Source organism: Varanus komodoensis, unplaced genomic scaffold (genome assembly GCF_004798865.1).
Source record: "Varanus komodoensis strain SLA01 unplaced genomic scaffold, ASM479886v1 scaffold10, whole genome shotgun sequence".
Lineage (NCBI taxonomy): Eukaryota > Metazoa > Chordata > Lepidosauria > Squamata > Varanidae > Varanus > Varanus komodoensis.
This window is the reverse complement of record NW_025335269.1, coordinates 18734977-18752500: the sequence shown is the minus strand read 5'-3', so window position 1 is coordinate 18752500 and position 17524 is coordinate 18734977. Positions and strand designations below refer to the sequence as shown.

Genomic DNA, 17524 nt, shown 5'->3' with positions numbered 1-17524 from the left:
TGGCAGGGCTTGACATTTAATTGCTCTTTCATTTATTCTAGAGAATGACCATACAGCTAAAAAGAATTCAATTGTACATGGTGTGCAAAAGGCAAGACTGAATAACAGTTTAGCAACAAGACAGAGCAGTGGAGACTCTTGTCATAGGCATTCACAGTGGCATGTAAGCTAGTTCTCTGTGATGCAACCCTACTCTGCTGGAAAGTATGTGTGAACAGTAATTATGTGGAGCTCGTCCAGTAGGCCTGCTACTATCAAATTATTTCACATGCCTGAAGAATAACATTCTTATTAATACTACTTAAAACTACTTCCCAGGATGCTAACAGGCTTGATAGGAAGTAGCTTGCAAAGCTGAGTCATAGCTTCCTGGAACTAAGTGTAAAGGACTACCTGCCTCAATGGAGAAGTAATCCTTGTCCATAAAACCTGTGACAATGGGGAAAATTTGTCTTTGAGAGCACAGGAGTCTTACTTTCTCACCTGATAGTTGTATCAATTATGGCAGTTTTGCAGACTGTATTCCTATGAAATACCCATAGGATATTCTTTTCATTCCTTGAACCTACATTGGTAACATCAGTCACATGCAACGGAAGCCTAAGGTCTGTATACAAACCTCCTTGTGAGGGTCCTTATGAGCTTCTAAAGTCTTCATGATTGTAAGCTCTGCATAATTTCTAAATCTTGCTGGCTGGTGTCTTAAAATCTCTCTCAAAACTTTCAATGCCAGTGCTCTAATTGCATGCTGAAAATTTAAACATATACTCAGTTTAGTCTTATTTGTAGAGCTTCATACTGCTATTTTTTTGCATTGCAGTTATGGATACCTAGTGCTGTGTTTCTAGAAATGAACTGAGTATTTAATTCATTCTTTTGGGTCTCTGAAAATAAGGATCTTTCCAGATTAATTTTGTATTAAAAATCCAAACCTCTTTCCTTGAGACGGAACTTCTGTGGTGAATATCATATTAACCAAGTACTATGACTAGAATATATTACATATACATTACTTTCAATAACAGAGCACATCTAACATTATTACATGTGTATCACAGGATATAGCTGCATGTGGGTCCCAGGCCTCTACTGAAGCCTCTGAATGTAGCATCACTAAATGAGGGACACGCCACCACTCCATGTCATCCAGGTACTGAACATCCACTTTGCTATTAGCCCCCTTGTCCGTGATCAATGGTGCCCATTAATTCAAGGTGGGGCAGCACTACTGTGTATGTAGGAAGACAGGGCCATATCAAGAAAGCAATGCCCTTCTTAGTCTCCTACTTAGGTAAAGTTTGGTAATCTTCACTTACTATGTATTCAAGGAAAACACTGGTATCAAGTATTACAGCCAGGTAAGCAGCAGGAAAGTAGAGCTTTTTTTTGCTTTTTTGGGCCTTACCTCTTTGTCCCCAAGGGTTTCAAGTAATAGAAGCAGAATTGTTTTGAAGTGCTCATCCCAGACACCAAAAGATTCTTCTTGTGTCAATTTCATTAATTCATAAAGGGCAGCTTTCCGTTCTTCAACTCTCTCGTTATGGTTTGATAATTCTTTCAGCAATTCCGCAACCAGGTCAGAATGATCCAGGGGATGCTCTGTGCCAAAGGAAAATGCAAACATATCAAAAATAACTCCCGCTTTTATTAACAGATGGCAATGAGTTATATGAGATGTGCAACAGTAGAGTCAATACCTACCTCCCTAGATAGCAAACTACTACCCTCAGAAACAATCAATATGAATTTATACCTCAGAGATTCTAAGACTTACTAGTAATTTTTCCTATTACATGTGTGACAGAATGGTTGAGACACTGGGTGATAACCTAGTCATCCATTCAGGAGGCAGGGTTTTTGGAAACCTGCTGAGGTTTGAGTAAGAAACATGGCCCTCCTTTGAGCCAGTTAGTAATAATCAAGCAATTAATTACTCCAGTCCAAAAACTATTCCATACCAATAGGGGAAAAAGGGGAGTCTCTGAACCACTGAAACCCCCAGGATAATGATTACAAGAAAGATCAAGCCAAGATGGATCCTGGACTATCTGGTAAACAACTGTAAGACAGTTAACAGGTAAGCAAATTCCCAGTTTAACCTATTTGTTGACATCCAGTGGCTCAGTAGCATAGCACAACAGTGCCCCAAACACTATGAAAGGTATCCTCCTCCTCATTCTCAGCCTTATCATCAGCATCATCATTTCTATATTGCCCCATAGCCAAAACTCTCTGGGCAGACAAGCTTGACCTAAACATTCCAACTGCTTCTCCAAGGTAATAAGCAACTCTCCAGCTGTGGTCTGCTGGAGGCCTTGATGGCTTCTTCAGTATACAACTTGACACCTCTAGTTAGAGAAGGATTTAAATGCTTTCCCATCCTTTTCTTTGACAAAGTAACCCACTTGCGGGTAACCAGACATGGTGGGCTGTTATATTCTACAAATGAGACTGCTTCCCGTACAGTGGCTTGTTGTTGAGCAACAAGCCACCCTGAAAATTCATGTCTTGTTCTAGGGATATCTGACCAGCAATTATCTGAATCCAGGAGAGCGATCCTATCATGGCATGTTGGAACCACTGGAGTCAGTCAAAACCTCCTTATTGCTCTTAGCAATCTCACCTCTGCTGCTGCCAGGGACAGCCACTTCCCCAATGCCCAAGTGGCACTTTGGAGGCAAAGTCACTGGTTCATGACCTTCCTTTTTTGGGTGGCATGTATCAAAATCATGCACAATCACAGTTTTTTTTCTGACTTTTGGAGGCACACTTATGCCTACCCTAAAAAGTGGAGTCTTGCCAAGTCAGTAACCTCATATGTGTTAAAGTGTGTGGTATAGGTAGCATCCCTGGACATTGACCAAGCAAAGTTGTATATATTGTTTTTTGTATATATGTTTTACAGTTGTCAAGCTGCTTTGCCAATGTGCATTTGACGTTGACCAAGCAAGTCTTCCAATTTAAGGTTGTCAGAAGAGCAAATTCATGCACCTCCAAATTACTGACCCTCCCACCAAATAATAAAAACTCAATGAAAATAACATTTGCACACATTTACGGCACAGAAATAAAAGCAATGTAAGCTAGCAATGGCCTCTCTAATGTGCTGCTTGGGCATATGTTAGGGCTGTCACTAGCTGTTGTTTCAGAGATGGTGAAAAAACCACAGGGACTGCAAAAGGGAATTACGGCAGATGGGTTCTGCCACACAGATCACTGGGATTCTTCTGGGAGGGGAAACAGCCTGTGATGAGCGTGAACATCTTTCAGGCACATGAGATGTTCCATAAAGAACCCACACTGTGTAGGTTGTTTGCAAGGAGGGTTGATGCAAGGAGGGTTGATGTGAACTCATCCTTAATGTCTAACAGTTTATATTTAGTTTAATTTTTGTGTACCGTCATGTTAACATCTAGGACACCAAGTTGCAGACTTCGTTTAGCCTATTATACCTCAAGACATCTGCTAGAAACAATTTTTCCAAGGCGGTTTTGCTTCTCTGTAATTTGGACCAGATAATAATTCTCTTTACTGCTGCCTGTGCTATTCCATCTATATAGCCCTTCCCAATGCTTGCAACTCACCAGACTTACCGTCAGGAAACTGGTCTGCATCATCATCAAACATGGCCTCTTTTAAAGCTGATTTGTTAAAAGAACCAACACTATCCGAGTAATTATATGGATTATAATCACGTGACCGTGGGGAAGAATGAGGAGGCATTGTGTTAAGTAATGAGGTTTTGTTGTCAAGAGCTGTTCGGCCTGTATCACTGGCACCACCTCCTGCTCGCAGATCTACTATTCCAGACCCACTGCAAATCTAACAGGAGCAGAAAGGGATGTAAGAATACATAAACATAATTTGCAAGTAAATATAGTAGTTTTAGGGATTATCCTATGGCCACTAGGTATTATTAGGGTGAATTGAGGGGCCCAAGACTAACCAGATTCTCAGCTCAAGACAGTGCCATGATCACCCTTGCCTGCTGCCCTGCAGCTGGTATGGGAACAACCATGCCGGCTGCTCTTTGAGGTAAGAAAAGTCACCTTGGAGAAGCGCCAAAGAAGGTGAGGGAAGGAAGGAGACTGGAATGGCATAATATGAGGTATCCTGCGGTTGCTCCATAGTTGTTCCTTTCCCCCTGAAGAGCCCCACCTAGATGGCCAAAGTGCAGAGTGGGAGGAGGAGGAGGTGATCACCTTCACTCTTCCCCTGGCTCTGCACAGGGTGCCTGTAACCTTCCAAATTCAGGTATTTAAGGGCATTTTCATTGCTTTACACCCTTATATTTCATTCAGAAGTATTACTTATTTTACAAAATTATGATTTTCAATTGAATATGTATTAGATAAAATAAAATGGTTTGAGACTAGCTTTAGATGGTCTTTGACAAAGTGGGTATATATTCTTATTTTATATCATCAATGATGTCTTTGTTATTCAAAAGTAAACATATAAAGGGCAAAGTTAATTAACATACAACAGTTTATAAAGTAAAAACAGGGTCTTTCCATAGTTTTAATATGGCCCATATATTGCCCCAATAATCCTGGCTCCCTGCTGTTTTTTAAATGACAGATTCCGTTTCCTTTGACTGGTTCCTGACTTGACATGCATGTTAGTTTCCATGGCCATGTTGCTAGTAAACACCCATATATAAGACAATACCCCAAAGTTAGTTTATCTTTTTGTAGACCTACAGTCCTACTTTTCCTGCAAGTGAAATACTCACTGAATCAACATCATCTTTTTTGGAATCCCGTTTCATAGGCTCATTCATATCTTCTTGACTGCGGAAGCTAAAATTCTGAATTGCTTCAGTTACACCACGGAGAGAACTATAAATATCTTCTGAATTCATGTTTTCTGTGTCATAATCAAATGCACTGTATAACAACAAAAGAAACATATGAAGAACTTTTTTCTTTTATTTGCAAAGATTTGATACTGACTTTATGGATTCTAGTTCCCTCCATCAATACAAGGATCACTTTTGTTCATGCCATATATATTTTGGTCTCCTACCTTGGTGACAAAGTATTTTGGGCTGTATTTGTTGGGGAAGTGATGGGGCTAGACCAACTTGCTGGGGAGCGTGGAACAGGCCTCGTTAAAGGACTTCCCATAGACCCCTGAAATAGGGAAAAAAAATCTTTATGAAATTATTTAAGACTATCCTTCAAACTTTTTTAAAGGAAAGATTATACAAGCCTCTTCAATTAGCACTATCTTTATATCAGTGAGCAATGGATAAACATGGCAAAATGGCACTGCTTAGGAAAAATTATACCCAGAAAACTCAAGTAATTTTAATAATGAAAATTCTAAGTCAAATGCATACATTTATCATAAGCATTGTAATGTCTTACAGGAATGATCAAACCTGTAAGCATTTTAATGAGGAGTAAGTTTAAAAGCCTGCAAATACCTGGCCACCATTTCCTGTGTTTCGGAGATGATTGTGAAGAAGCTTTGTGGCCCCATCCTGAAACGTTTTTGGTAAAGCACCCAACAACATTGTAAACTCTGGAGTATTGAGTTCAAAAAGGGAAATCAGGACCGACTGTGCAGCCTAGGAAAAACATGTAATCATTTGAAAAAGATGAAATAAATAGGCCAGGTTTAAAATAGTTACAATGTGCCGGAAATGTACTCATTATTGTCAGGACTATTGTAATAAAAATACAGACACTTTCTGGAGAACTGCAAATTAAATCAGACAATTTCAGGCCAAGTATTTTATTGCAACCAAAGGGCAAAAACCAATGGTATACAAGCTGACTTCCACCGATACTCCAGGCATTTCTCTTCCCCTCTACAACACTGAAGGCATCCTCAACCCTTTGGGGTGGTTTTGGAGGACACAAGGAAGGGTAAAGAGCAGAAGGGTAATTTGATCTGCTAAAAGTATCTATCTGTTAGCAGAATAGATACTTTTGTATACAAGTCAAAAGTCTTGCCATGGCAAGCTAATAGGGTGGCTATGGACCTCAGCTGTTTGAAATATTTGCAAAACATTTTTTTGAAGAAAAAAAACCCTTCTCCATATGATTTTGCAATGTCTACTCAATCATACTGAGTTCAGTAGAATGTTAGGCATTAACATGGAGAATTAAAATCCTGAAATAAAATGCTTTATAAATATTTTAACATGAATCAACATACCTTTCTAACATCTGAGCTTTTAGGTTCTGTTGTCCAGGTGATAATTCGAGATACTGCTAGACGGGTTTCACTTGAATTTACAAAATCGCCTGGGTCCATCTGTTGCGCAAGAGTTTCTATGTATTTAAGAATTGCAACTTTTACCTATAAAGATGAAGTGAATCAAACAAATGTACAGAAAAATATGACAGCTGCTTGTTAGCAGGCAGATGGAAGAACATTCTTTTTATTCAAGAACAACCCAGTAATACTACTGCTGACAGGAAAAGTGACAAAACTTTTCTTTGTCTTTGATAAATAAAATTAGTGTTGGAGTCAAAGAACATGAGTGGATGAAAAGTAAACATGTTTTTAATTTTCATAATTTAAAACTACTATATTGAAGAACTATGTAATAATGCAAGACTGGTCTGGCGGAATCGTCACGTCATTTTTAGTTCTTTTAATTCCACTCTGCTGTTTCATTTTAGCTACTTTATTTAATTTCTATCCTGTCCAATATCTGAAGCTTTCTTTATAGGGGCTGAGTGGAGAAAATTAGTAAGTTGTGCGAACACAATGGAGAAGGTAATACAAAGCATGTTTTATTGGCACGCCCCCTTTTTAGCTGGAAAGTACTTAGTCAACTGGAAGTCAAGGTGGTAGCATCTAGTTCTACTTAGAACTTAATTAGTCTTCGAAAATGTTTCAACAGCCCAACCGACCATGTGCCCTGAAGCTGCACTACAAGTTGTATATGTTAAGACTTTCATCAGACTATCCAACAAGAATGACTCCTCTTTTGCCATGTTCTGGCTGCTTCCATCAAATTATCTGGTAGCCTTCACATATGAGCTTACAAACAATGGAATGACTCTAATGATGAGGCCAAGTTACCTTGAGTTATTTAACCCATGATGTGCAGCATTTTGAACCTGCAGCCCAGGCAGGTGGTCATGTGACATTAGCCAATGGTTATACAACTCTCATACAATCCTACAACCAATCTGCTGAATGGGAATTGCATATTCAAAAAAGTGTGTGCACAGACCAGATATCAGACTAGAAGCTGGACTAGATAAAACTATGGGACAACCCAGCAAGGCTGCTCTTGCATTGATTTAAATACGTTTTAAATGACCAAATGCTAACTGTTCTCAATAATTTCCTTTTTCATCTCATCACTCTATTTTTTCAGAAATATTGTAAGTTACAGGTTTCATGCCCCCTATAATACAGATTTTAAAGATTGTTGACTCTGATGCAGAAAGGGAGGAAAAGCTGGAAATCTCAGTTGACTTGCCAAGGCTAGTAAACTCAGAAATAATCCTGGCAGTCACTAAGAAACAGGGAGTTCTTAACTCTGGGAAATTTTAATGAACAGGCCAATATAGGGTATAATGGCTCCAGCATCATTAGTCCAATCATACAGTGGTAGGTTAAGAGGGCAGACCAACTGAGAAATTTCAGACATTCGAAACAATTGGCCCATAAGCAGCAGGATCAGCTTTGAAGATGGAGTCAAACTTTTTGGTTTGGAAGGGAGGAGAGGTATTTAGTTTTCAATGTCCAGTATGCTAACTTTGCTTGTTTTCTCTGTTACAGACTTCTGCAATAATCTTCTTTTGTATCACAAAGCAAGAAAGCTGTTCATTTTTAACATAACAAAAACTTTAGTAAGACTGTGGAAACCTGCTTGGAAAGAGGGGGAGAAGACCAGCTGGGACAAATACATTGCACCAGCATAATCCCATATATTAATATATAAACACAGACATAAGTATCATTTTAGGTTTAAAATGTGATTTTAAACATTTTAATCATGTATTTTGCCTTGTTTTCTTTCTTTTCATTGTTCACTGCTTGGAAATATGCTCAGATATACAGCAGTACAAACAAACAAACAAGGATGCTATACTTCATTAAATTGTTATCAAGCTATCCTATTAGCAATAAAAATAAGAAGTGCCTGGTGACCAAGGCATCAGCACAATTTATAACATACAAATTCTACCTGCTTTCTTCTTGTTTTTCCCTACTCAGCAGTCCATGGGACTCAGTTCTAAAAATTGTACTGTAGACGACTGAAAGGCTTCAGGAATAAAATCTAAATTCTGTATACAACAGAAGCAGACAGACTGAGTATTTTCTTAAACAGGGGGTTTTCTTCCTCCCACCTCACCCTACTAGTACTATTCTCTCTCTCTGTTATCAGTTGCTCTGTCTGAGAAACAGCATTAAAATCAATCTCTCTCTAACATGTACAACAAAGTTGTGCTGCACATTATACAAATGAAGATATATTTGCGTGCGACTTGAGCACCGTGTTTAAGAAGTGCCACCTTGTGAAAAGCTATGAACAAACTTGTGTGCATTTACTGCGTGCAGGACAGAGGAAAAATGTTGGTTGTATATGCTTGCTATTTTCCCAAATTGCCTCAGTTTAAATATTTGTTTCATGTATACCCAAGGCTGCAGTTTCTCCCGCTACACACTTGCAGTGTAGTGTAGTTTTTCTCATATATTCCAATGCATTACATATTTTCAGCTGCCATATAAATATTTGAATTTGCATCATTATCTCCTAAAACATTCATATTTTGAGAATACTGAGGTAAGTGTGTCTAATAATTGAAGTTGCAAAAGTGCTGTGTGACTGCGGGAAGATCAAGCATAAATTCAACTAAATCTGTAAATGAGGTTTGGGAAATCACAAACATAAAATTAGAAGAGACTTGACAGAGTGAGTTTGCATAACCAGCTTTGTGTTAGGCAGCCATACATACATTTTTTTTTAATTTTCTCAGTCTTGTCGTGTTTTCTTGAAAGGTTTACTGTCAAACGTTAACAGAAGCATAACGCTTGACATTAATTGGACAAAAGCATGCTCAGAGTTCCTTGCAAAGGTTAGTAGCTGCATATGGATGCATATAAATAAAAAATTTAAAAATATAAAATTTACACTTTGTAGGTTAAAAAAGCAATAATGCAGACAAAAACCTTGGAGCTCCAAAAAGAGCGAAGCTGGTCCTGCAGTGCTGGCTTGACTGTCTGAAATTTTATAAAAACAAAACCCACTAATTGAAAACCAGCCACACAGAATGAAACACAGATACAAAAACATTAATGAATAGATTATTTTACAAATCTCATTTGCTTTTAAACTCTTTCAAGTTCTTACCTTCAAGCTGGGTGTCTGGGTCTGATCAACAGTAAATCTCATTAAAATGCTGAACTGGAGATCATTTGGAAAGGATTCTCTGCAAGAACAATGATCATGCCCTAAATGTCAAAGATCACTCTGTAACAGTTTATTAAGAGGAGTGTGGAAAATCAAAGAGGAAAAGGGGAGAAATTAGAAAATATGCAGCTGCTTTTTGCTACAAATATACTGGCCTGGGAGAGGCAGACAGACAAGCAGGTTGGCTGAGAAAAGGAGCATTGGAATATTGATGGTGGGGCTGCTTCACATAAAGTCGAAGCATTAATAGATGCTGAAAATCTTTAGGCAGCTGGATGAAATATTTCAATCCCTGTTCTTTAACATCAATCAAGGGGGGGTTGGAAAAAGGTTTTTGATATAATGCCTAGGTATATTATACATGTCAATACACTTCCAGAATCATTTAATAAATATGGAAACATATTGATTTCTCATTTCATTCTAATGTCCTCATGCATGAAACTACCTTTAGCTTGAATTTGTATTTGGGAAACTATCATTCCTAGGAATGAAAGAGGGAACTACTGATATGAAGATGCAGAAAATCAAACAATGCATCTACTTTCACAGAGTCTATTACCTGGTCACATCAAGTGCCTTTTGAACTTTTGCTTGCACAGACCCCAACAAGTCAGCACCCATTTTTTTCAACAGTTGTGTAAGCAGCACAAATAGCCAATCCTGTAAATCTTCTTTATGGACTTGGATAAAATCTACTAAAGTCTCCAAAAACATGCTGAACACCTGGAGGAGGTACCAAAAAAAAGGGGGGGGGGAGAAAAGAGGACAAAAGAAAAAAAATAAAGAGTAGGGAAGAAAAGGAGTTGATGCTTGCCTGTGTTGAACTCAGAAAAGAACAATGTAGTAACACACAGAAGCGGATAGAGGCAATGATTCACAGCCAAGCAGGAAAACATTCTGTCCTGTGTTTCATCAGAATCTGTGATTCAAGAATATATGTACAATTCTGAAAATTAGTACTTCATGCACTATAACTGGGTAAAGAAAAGCTGTGATGACTGGCGCAACTTCTTCCCTTCGGTGAGGTTTGTTGCATTTATTTTTGTGGAAATGGTTTAAACCAGTGTGTCTCAAACTTTAAGAAATAGTGATGCTTTCTTGATGTACTTTATCTTCCCATTTGTATCTAACAGTAGCCCTGTTGCACAAATATGCCCAGTTTCCCTGTTGTATTGCCTCATATAGATCCTATGTTGCTCAACCACATTTGCCCATCTTCCTCTCTCTGTCTCTCTCTTGCATGTGCACACATACCCACACTTCCAGTCCAGCCACTAACACATTAAAGCTGCAATTCTATATTCATTTACCTGAAAGTAAGTCCCTCTGAACTAAACTGGTCTTACTTCTGAGTAGATGTGTATATGACTGCACTGTATGCACCCCCACTGGAGGAGGACTTGCCTCCCCATTTGAGAAACACTGTTTTAGACTGTTAATCCACTCAGCCTTGCATGCAACACAACATGCACACACACGCACACGCACACCCCCCCCACACAGACATATTTTAAAGCTAAGCTGTCATGGCAAGCCTTTAGTGAAACATTAACTTGAACATCTATCCAAAATATTATCATACTGAAGTACAGAAACAGTGCAAATTTCTTCTCTTATAAAGAAGCATTGTGTTATGTATTACTTTTTAAACCGCCATTTACAAAATTCCTCAGTAAAAATGGTAGATAGAAAAAGCACAATTCACAATTTGATAGAATAGCTTAGTATGACAGGGTGAAACTTGATACAAACTACAAACTGGAAGCTTCATCACCAGTAGACTTAGGGAAATCACTGCTGAAGTAACAATATAATGAGAGACATTGAATTACACACATCGATTTTGGTCAACTGAATGAGTCTGAACACCAGCTGACTGAACAATCTGTTGTTGCACATACCAACCTTCCTTGGAAGAAAATGTAGTTTTTTTCAGTATAGGCAATAAAATACCACTAGGTGAACTAAGGATCTTCCAAGACTCAATCAAACACCTGGATTCTCCACAAGTGCAAGATGTGCTTTAAGTGACATTGAAAAAGCTTATCTTGTGGTCAAAGAATGAATCCAACTTTCAAACAAGAATGCCTTCTCTCCAATACATAAAACAGAAACGAGGGTATACAGTTTTCTGCTTTAAACAGAATGATGAAAATGTCTTTGAGGTTATTTGAAAGGCAGTGTGGTTAGAGTACTGGACAGGGATCTGGATTCTAACCCCCCTCGGCTATGATGCTCACTGGGTGACTCTCAGCCTAACGTACCTCACAGGGTTCTTGTAAGGATAAAATTGAGAGGAGGAGGATTACACAAACTGCCTTGAGTTCCATGAAAGGAAAAAAAAAGGATGACTATAAATAAAACAGAGCCGGTTTGCATGTCACAATAAGAAATCATGCGTAAATTAACATGCAGGTTGTTCCAGGGCTATCCAAAGGTTGTTTAATGCTCGGATGGCCCATGATTTGCACAACACAACAGACTGTGTGAGCTCCTGCTGCAGTGTGCAGATTAAAATGACAGGCAACATATGTCTTGGAGCCCAACTCAGGAATTAACCTATGGAGCCTTACTTTGGATAAGCCAGGTCAATGAGATAAGCAAACCAGCTTAGGCAAGGGAGAGATCTGTGAAGAATTTTCACAGTTAGTCTTTCCAGTTTGGTTGATTCACCTGTAGGGCCATACATGGCCCACAATATCTAGTATTTCATTCTTCTTTAAAGCAGCCTGCTCAAAAACTGTTCTTTTCCTCAATTATTTGCAAGATTCAGCATCCAAGTAAAGTTTTAAATATTTCTTATCATACAGAAGATGGGCTTACTGTAAATATAATCTGTTTCTTCTGGAGCATGTCTACTTATGCAGCCAATTTGAACATAACTGTAGGAAGATATTAACCATTTTTACTGTAAATTCCTCATTATAACCAAAGTCTGGTTAAACTAAACTCTATTTAGTCACAGAAATAAAATACAGTTTGATCCTGTCTTGTTTAAATTAGCTAGTTTAAACTCACAACAGCTCAGATATAACAGGGAACTCTCAAATCAGTTAACTTAGTTTTCATCCAAGCCATATGTGATGTAGATAGGATGCCAATCAGTTGATGCAACTGATTAAATAGCACTGGATAGACAACACTGTACTTAATAAACAGTGACTGACTTGAAGGATGCTGAAAGGTTGAAAAGACACTCAGTAACAGGTCCTAACACATAGGAGCAAGCCAGTTACACACATTATGGATAAATCTAAAAGCATGCCAACAATCTAGTAATGAGTTTTCTTTCCCTTCAGCCTGTGCATTGAAGTATAGGAGGAATTCATTTAGAGTTCACCTTGTTCTGGAAAAGGATATTATACTTAGAAAAAACATTGGTATCCAAGGAGAGCTAGATGGAGAAACTAACAGCATGAATACTCAATTTTCATTTATTATTGGTCTGACTAAATACTGTATTCTGAAAATCATGTATAAAGTTGAAACGGGACAGTGAAGGGGGGAAAACCTGGTTTATACTTTGCTGTAAATAAATCTTTCCTTAGATGTGAAATTAAGATGCGCCAGTCACCACAACACAAAGTAGAAGTACAAAACAAAAGGTGAGTTCATTAGTATACAAAAGCACATCCAAAACCATTTCAGCATAATAATTTGCATAATTACAAGGATAAAGCGCAAAAGCTAGCTTCTGCACACATTCTTTATAAGAGTAAAGAAGAGCAGGGGGAGGGGGAGGTTAATGTCAATCATGCAGTAAGGTTTGGGTTCTAACAAATATTGAACCAACTTACTCTCTATAGAGAGTTCCAACACAGGGGACAGCATGCAAAAAGAAAAAAAAGGGGGGAAGGGAGGGAGGGGGAAGATAAAACACACAAATTAGTTTCCATCTGCATAGTTCCTGTATGAGGAAAATATGATACATGGGTTTTTAAATAATTAAAATGTTAACAGCTTTGCTATCAAACTCCCAAGTAGTACATAAAAACACAAGTCTACCCTCAATCTCTTTTTTCCCTTCACCACTCTCTTTTCAGACCAACTCATCTGAAGAAAAATATTCCTCTTTGCCAGCTTTTGGGTCCAGGATAATTCAAGCATCAAAGAGATCCATATTATGGAAGTCTACTGTACACTGAATAAAACCATAACATTTGAACTATGCATTCAGTTTTTTAGGATCAGATTTGTTACAGAAATATGCAACAAGAAATTGAGACTAATGATGCCCCCCTGAAGCATGTGAAAGGTTGGACAACACCATACATCTGTTTTACTGGGTGCTGAATGGTTGGTCTTAGATGGTCCTGTTAAAATTCTAATATGTGAGGTATTCCTAACTGTATTTGAAAAAATGACTACTTGTATGCGGATCTTTGCATGTAGACAAGGCTCTCTTTTTGACAAGTCTGGCCTTGTTAGTCATGAAGAGTCTTGACTGCCATAAAGAGCTTCAAATGAATTCTAATGAGTTCTGTATCCCTAAGGCAGGGATGTTGAATGTTATGCCAACAGGTCAAATCTGGCCTCCTTGGGGCTACCAATTTGGTCTTCCAGCATTTTCCAAATGGCTAATCCCCCTTTTTGTTTGCATGGTAGTTTTCTGACATTGGCAGTTTATCCCCTCATTCTAAAATGGCTGCAATGCCTCCGCCAAAGTTTTGTCATGGGCACTAAGAGTTTAAGCAAAAACATGCAATCGTTTTTAGTCCACTCTTCTTTCCTTTGGCCCTGGGTCAACACTGTGAGGCATTCTGCAAGCGCTTCTCCAAAGCTGCATTGGTAATTGGGCTAAAATAAGTTCAACACCCTTACCTTAAGACTTCAAGCCAAAGCGTACTTACCAAGAAAGCCCTCTGAATTAAAAAATGCACTCAAATTTCATAAAACAGGAATAAAATAATTTACCAACACAAAATTGACACTGAGCATATTATACTCATACTGAACACCATTCCGAGATAATATTTTATAATTAAGCTAGATATACACACAAATCTATGATGCTTGTCTGGAAATGTATTAATTCTGAAGTCTGTAAAATTGGTCCTGCTGGTTTGCTTAGCGATTGTGAGATAGTCATAGTAAAAGAACTATGATATTAATATTCAATCACTCTGTTCTCAGTGGTGTTCCAAATATTTATTCTCAAACTGTCAAGACGAGCAAAACAAAAAACAATAAATGTGTCAGCATGGGGGATGAGTGACTTGCCTTTAAAACACTAATTTGTAGGTTCAGGAGTCATCATCCTACTCAACCCTCTACATTACAAAGGTGGCCCTAATGTACTTTAGTCTTCCTTTTCTCCATATGCCATGCACAGAACATGTCTTACAAACTGGAGATTAATCATTATTTGAATGTGAGTTTTCCTTTACCTACAAGTCAAACAGTGACTTGCGATGTTTCTTCAACACTATCTACAATTTCAGAGTTGGAGCTCCAAATACAAAAATATGAAAGCCTACGCATAGTGGTTTTGCCCCTTCACTTGTATATATGGAGCTGTTTCCAGGGTTTATGTGTATGTAGAAAGTAAAAAGTTATATCAAGTTATATCAAAGTATTTAAGAAGAGCTGTCATGTAGCTACTCTGTGGTATCAATAAAAGGAAACATAGAAGTGAGCTGTTGCACAGGTTGGCTTACTGAGGTTGCTGTCCTTATGGTATGGACAAACTTTGACTTAGTAAGTATGAAGCTGTTGAGAGATCTAGTGGAAAGGAAAACTGGTTATTCATTATGAAGGTCTCTTTAGGTTTGATGTGAAAAAGTATCCAGAAGTTGGTTCTTTCCTCCTACTCAGGAAGAAAAAGAAGCATGTGCTTTAATTTGTTCACTAAAACCTCTCTTGGTAGACTCCACTTCCAGTTCCAATCCACGGCAGCCAGAATAGTAAGAATGTAAGAAAACCATGCTAGATCAGACCAAAGGCCCATCTAGCCCAGTATTCCATTCACACAGCTGCCTATGGGAAACCCGCAAATAGAGTAATACAACATGGAATAACACAAAGAGGATGTTAGTGTAATAACACCCTTCAACCTATATTCACCAGCAACTGACATTGGAGGTAGCATACAGTCATCAGGACTAGTAGCTAGTGATAGTCTTATGGTCCATGAATAGTAACTGAGAAAGGGAAACATTAGGTAAAGAAGAGCAGAGACTTGGTTTATACTAGACTATGAGTTACAACTGGAAAAACACATATGAAGTTTACTCAATGCAAAACTAATCTTTGGTTACTTCCACACACCAAACCAGAAAAGAACCTGCACAGCATGTAATCCTTGTTCTGATCTCACTTTGATATCCAACATGTCAAAAACTGGCCAAACAGGTGCCATGGGAAACCCACAAGTACCCAGGTGAGCTATGTGGCTGTATTAAGACAGCTTCTTCCTCTCAAAAGTGGTCTCCACAGAAACATGCGCATACCGCATATAATGTCACATAAAGGCTTTGGTAATGACCATTTATATCTTAGGTATGAATGAATTTGTGGAAAATGGTGCTGATGTAACCATAGATCTAGTGGAGCATGTTGTTATTTCAATGTTTTTGGAAGCTATTGTGTTTCACGAACCATACTTTGATCAACCTGCCTATGTGCAAGGGGTGAGATAGGATGTGGTGCATGTGTGAAAGGAAGCTCAGGAGTTTGTCTTTCTAATGAAGTTGATTTGCTGTAAAGCGATTTTCACTACTTGCCTTATACCTAAGTTGTGCCAGATGAACTCAGAGGACTGGCAAGGTTCAGAGCTGAAATGGGAGAACGAGTTCTGGAGACCTGCAACAAAAGGGAACTGGCCTTTGAAATGAAGAATGGGTCTGATCTGAGGAGTATCATGTCCTTGCGCAATATTCAGAAATGCTTCTCAGTGGGTAAAGCATTAATTTCTGATTCTCACTGAGCCTGAGAAAAACTGACTTTAATAGTTTGAATGGAAATATTGTCGCATGTAGGTTCCAGGATGGTACTTTTAGATTATTGGTGGGCTGACCAGTGATACTTTCCTCCTGAATCTTTTCTGATGGGGTGGGGTCATCCTTGGCTTTGAATTAACCTATTGATTAACCAGCCCGGGTACATTTTTACTTTCTTAAAATGTTAGGTCTGAAGCCTAAGTGGAGACTTGAAGGTTAAGAAATATTTCATTCCTGCCTGTTTGTAGCTTAGGCTTTTCCATCTGCCTTTTCTAGTTAAGATTCCCAAGGTATCCCACAAACACAGATGGTACACTATGTTTTCTGGGTTTTCCAGTATTAGAAAGGTCCTCTTCTTAGTCTCTAGGCAACTAACCAGAGCCATGATGGTGCTGGATTAGACAGTGGGTGCTGTGTTAGCAGATCTGTTTTGACTGGAAAGAACTCTGCAAGTGTGTGCATCTGCACACTTGTGCAGTTGTGTGCATGTGTATACATTAATATGCATGCACACAAACACACACACATAATGAGAGAGCATGTGAGATGGATTAGATCAAAGAATCACACCCTCCTGCACCAAGAAGGAATGGCTTGGATCATAAAAACCTATTCCATCCAAACACAGGCAGTCTTGGAGCACCTGAAAAACCAGCACATTTATCATGGCACACATTTCTGTGGACTAGAGTGAAAATAACAGGATGTCCTCTGAGGAAAACAGATGTGATGTCTGCACGTGTTATCTGTAATATACTGCATATCCTCATGCATTAACAGTTCTTAAAAAGGCTTAATTCCAATAGCAGCTTGCAGTATGTGCCACACACAGGCCTATAATACCAAAATTAATGGTTTAACAGAATGTCTTCTAGACTTCAGATCAAACATACTCCATCATTCATTTGAATCTTTACATACACATTTTGCTAATGATTTAAGCTCTCATCAGGCTTTTTAAATGAATGTACAATGAAATCACATAGAGATGACACTGCTGTAACAGATACCACTGCCAAACACTTATCAATTACACAATTGTATGCATTTGGGAACCAATAATAGAGGGAGAAGATCTGGCTAAAAATACAGCTGCAGCCATGGGGGTCATTTTAGATAGTTCAATGAATGTGTGTGGGTGAGTTCTCATTTTTCTTTCTAGATATGGAAAACAGCTTGAATAAATATTCCTCTC

At 38.4% G+C, this 17524-nt stretch overlaps 1 protein-coding gene across 20 annotated transcripts in view; it reads right to left on the bottom strand.

The window, feature by feature from the left end:
• The window catches only part of CLASP2 (cytoplasmic linker associated protein 2), a 136652-nt gene that overhangs the window by 5030 nt on the left and 114098 nt on the right, over positions 1-17524 (bottom strand). For 10 of the 20 annotated variants that reach the window (XM_044455203.1, XM_044455276.1, XM_044455355.1 and 7 more), the window contains 11 exons: positions 13424-13426; positions 9951-10114; positions 9329-9407; positions 9148-9198; positions 6169-6312; positions 5432-5575; positions 5029-5135; positions 4736-4889; positions 3594-3822; positions 1406-1599; positions 620-748 (listed from right to left, as the gene is read on the bottom strand). In XM_044455203.1, the coding sequence (XP_044311138.1) occupies positions 620-748; positions 1406-1599; positions 3594-3822; positions 4736-4889; positions 5029-5135; positions 5432-5575; positions 6169-6312; positions 9148-9198; positions 9329-9407; positions 9951-10114; positions 13424-13426 (1398 nt within the window). The remainder of the gene's footprint in view (positions 1-619; positions 749-1405; positions 1600-3593; positions 3823-4735; positions 4890-5028; positions 5136-5431; positions 5576-6168; positions 6313-9147; positions 9199-9328; positions 9408-9950; positions 10115-13423; positions 13427-17524) is intronic. The other 10 variants (XM_044455267.1, XM_044455322.1, XM_044455294.1 and 7 more) reach the window with 3 other exon arrangements.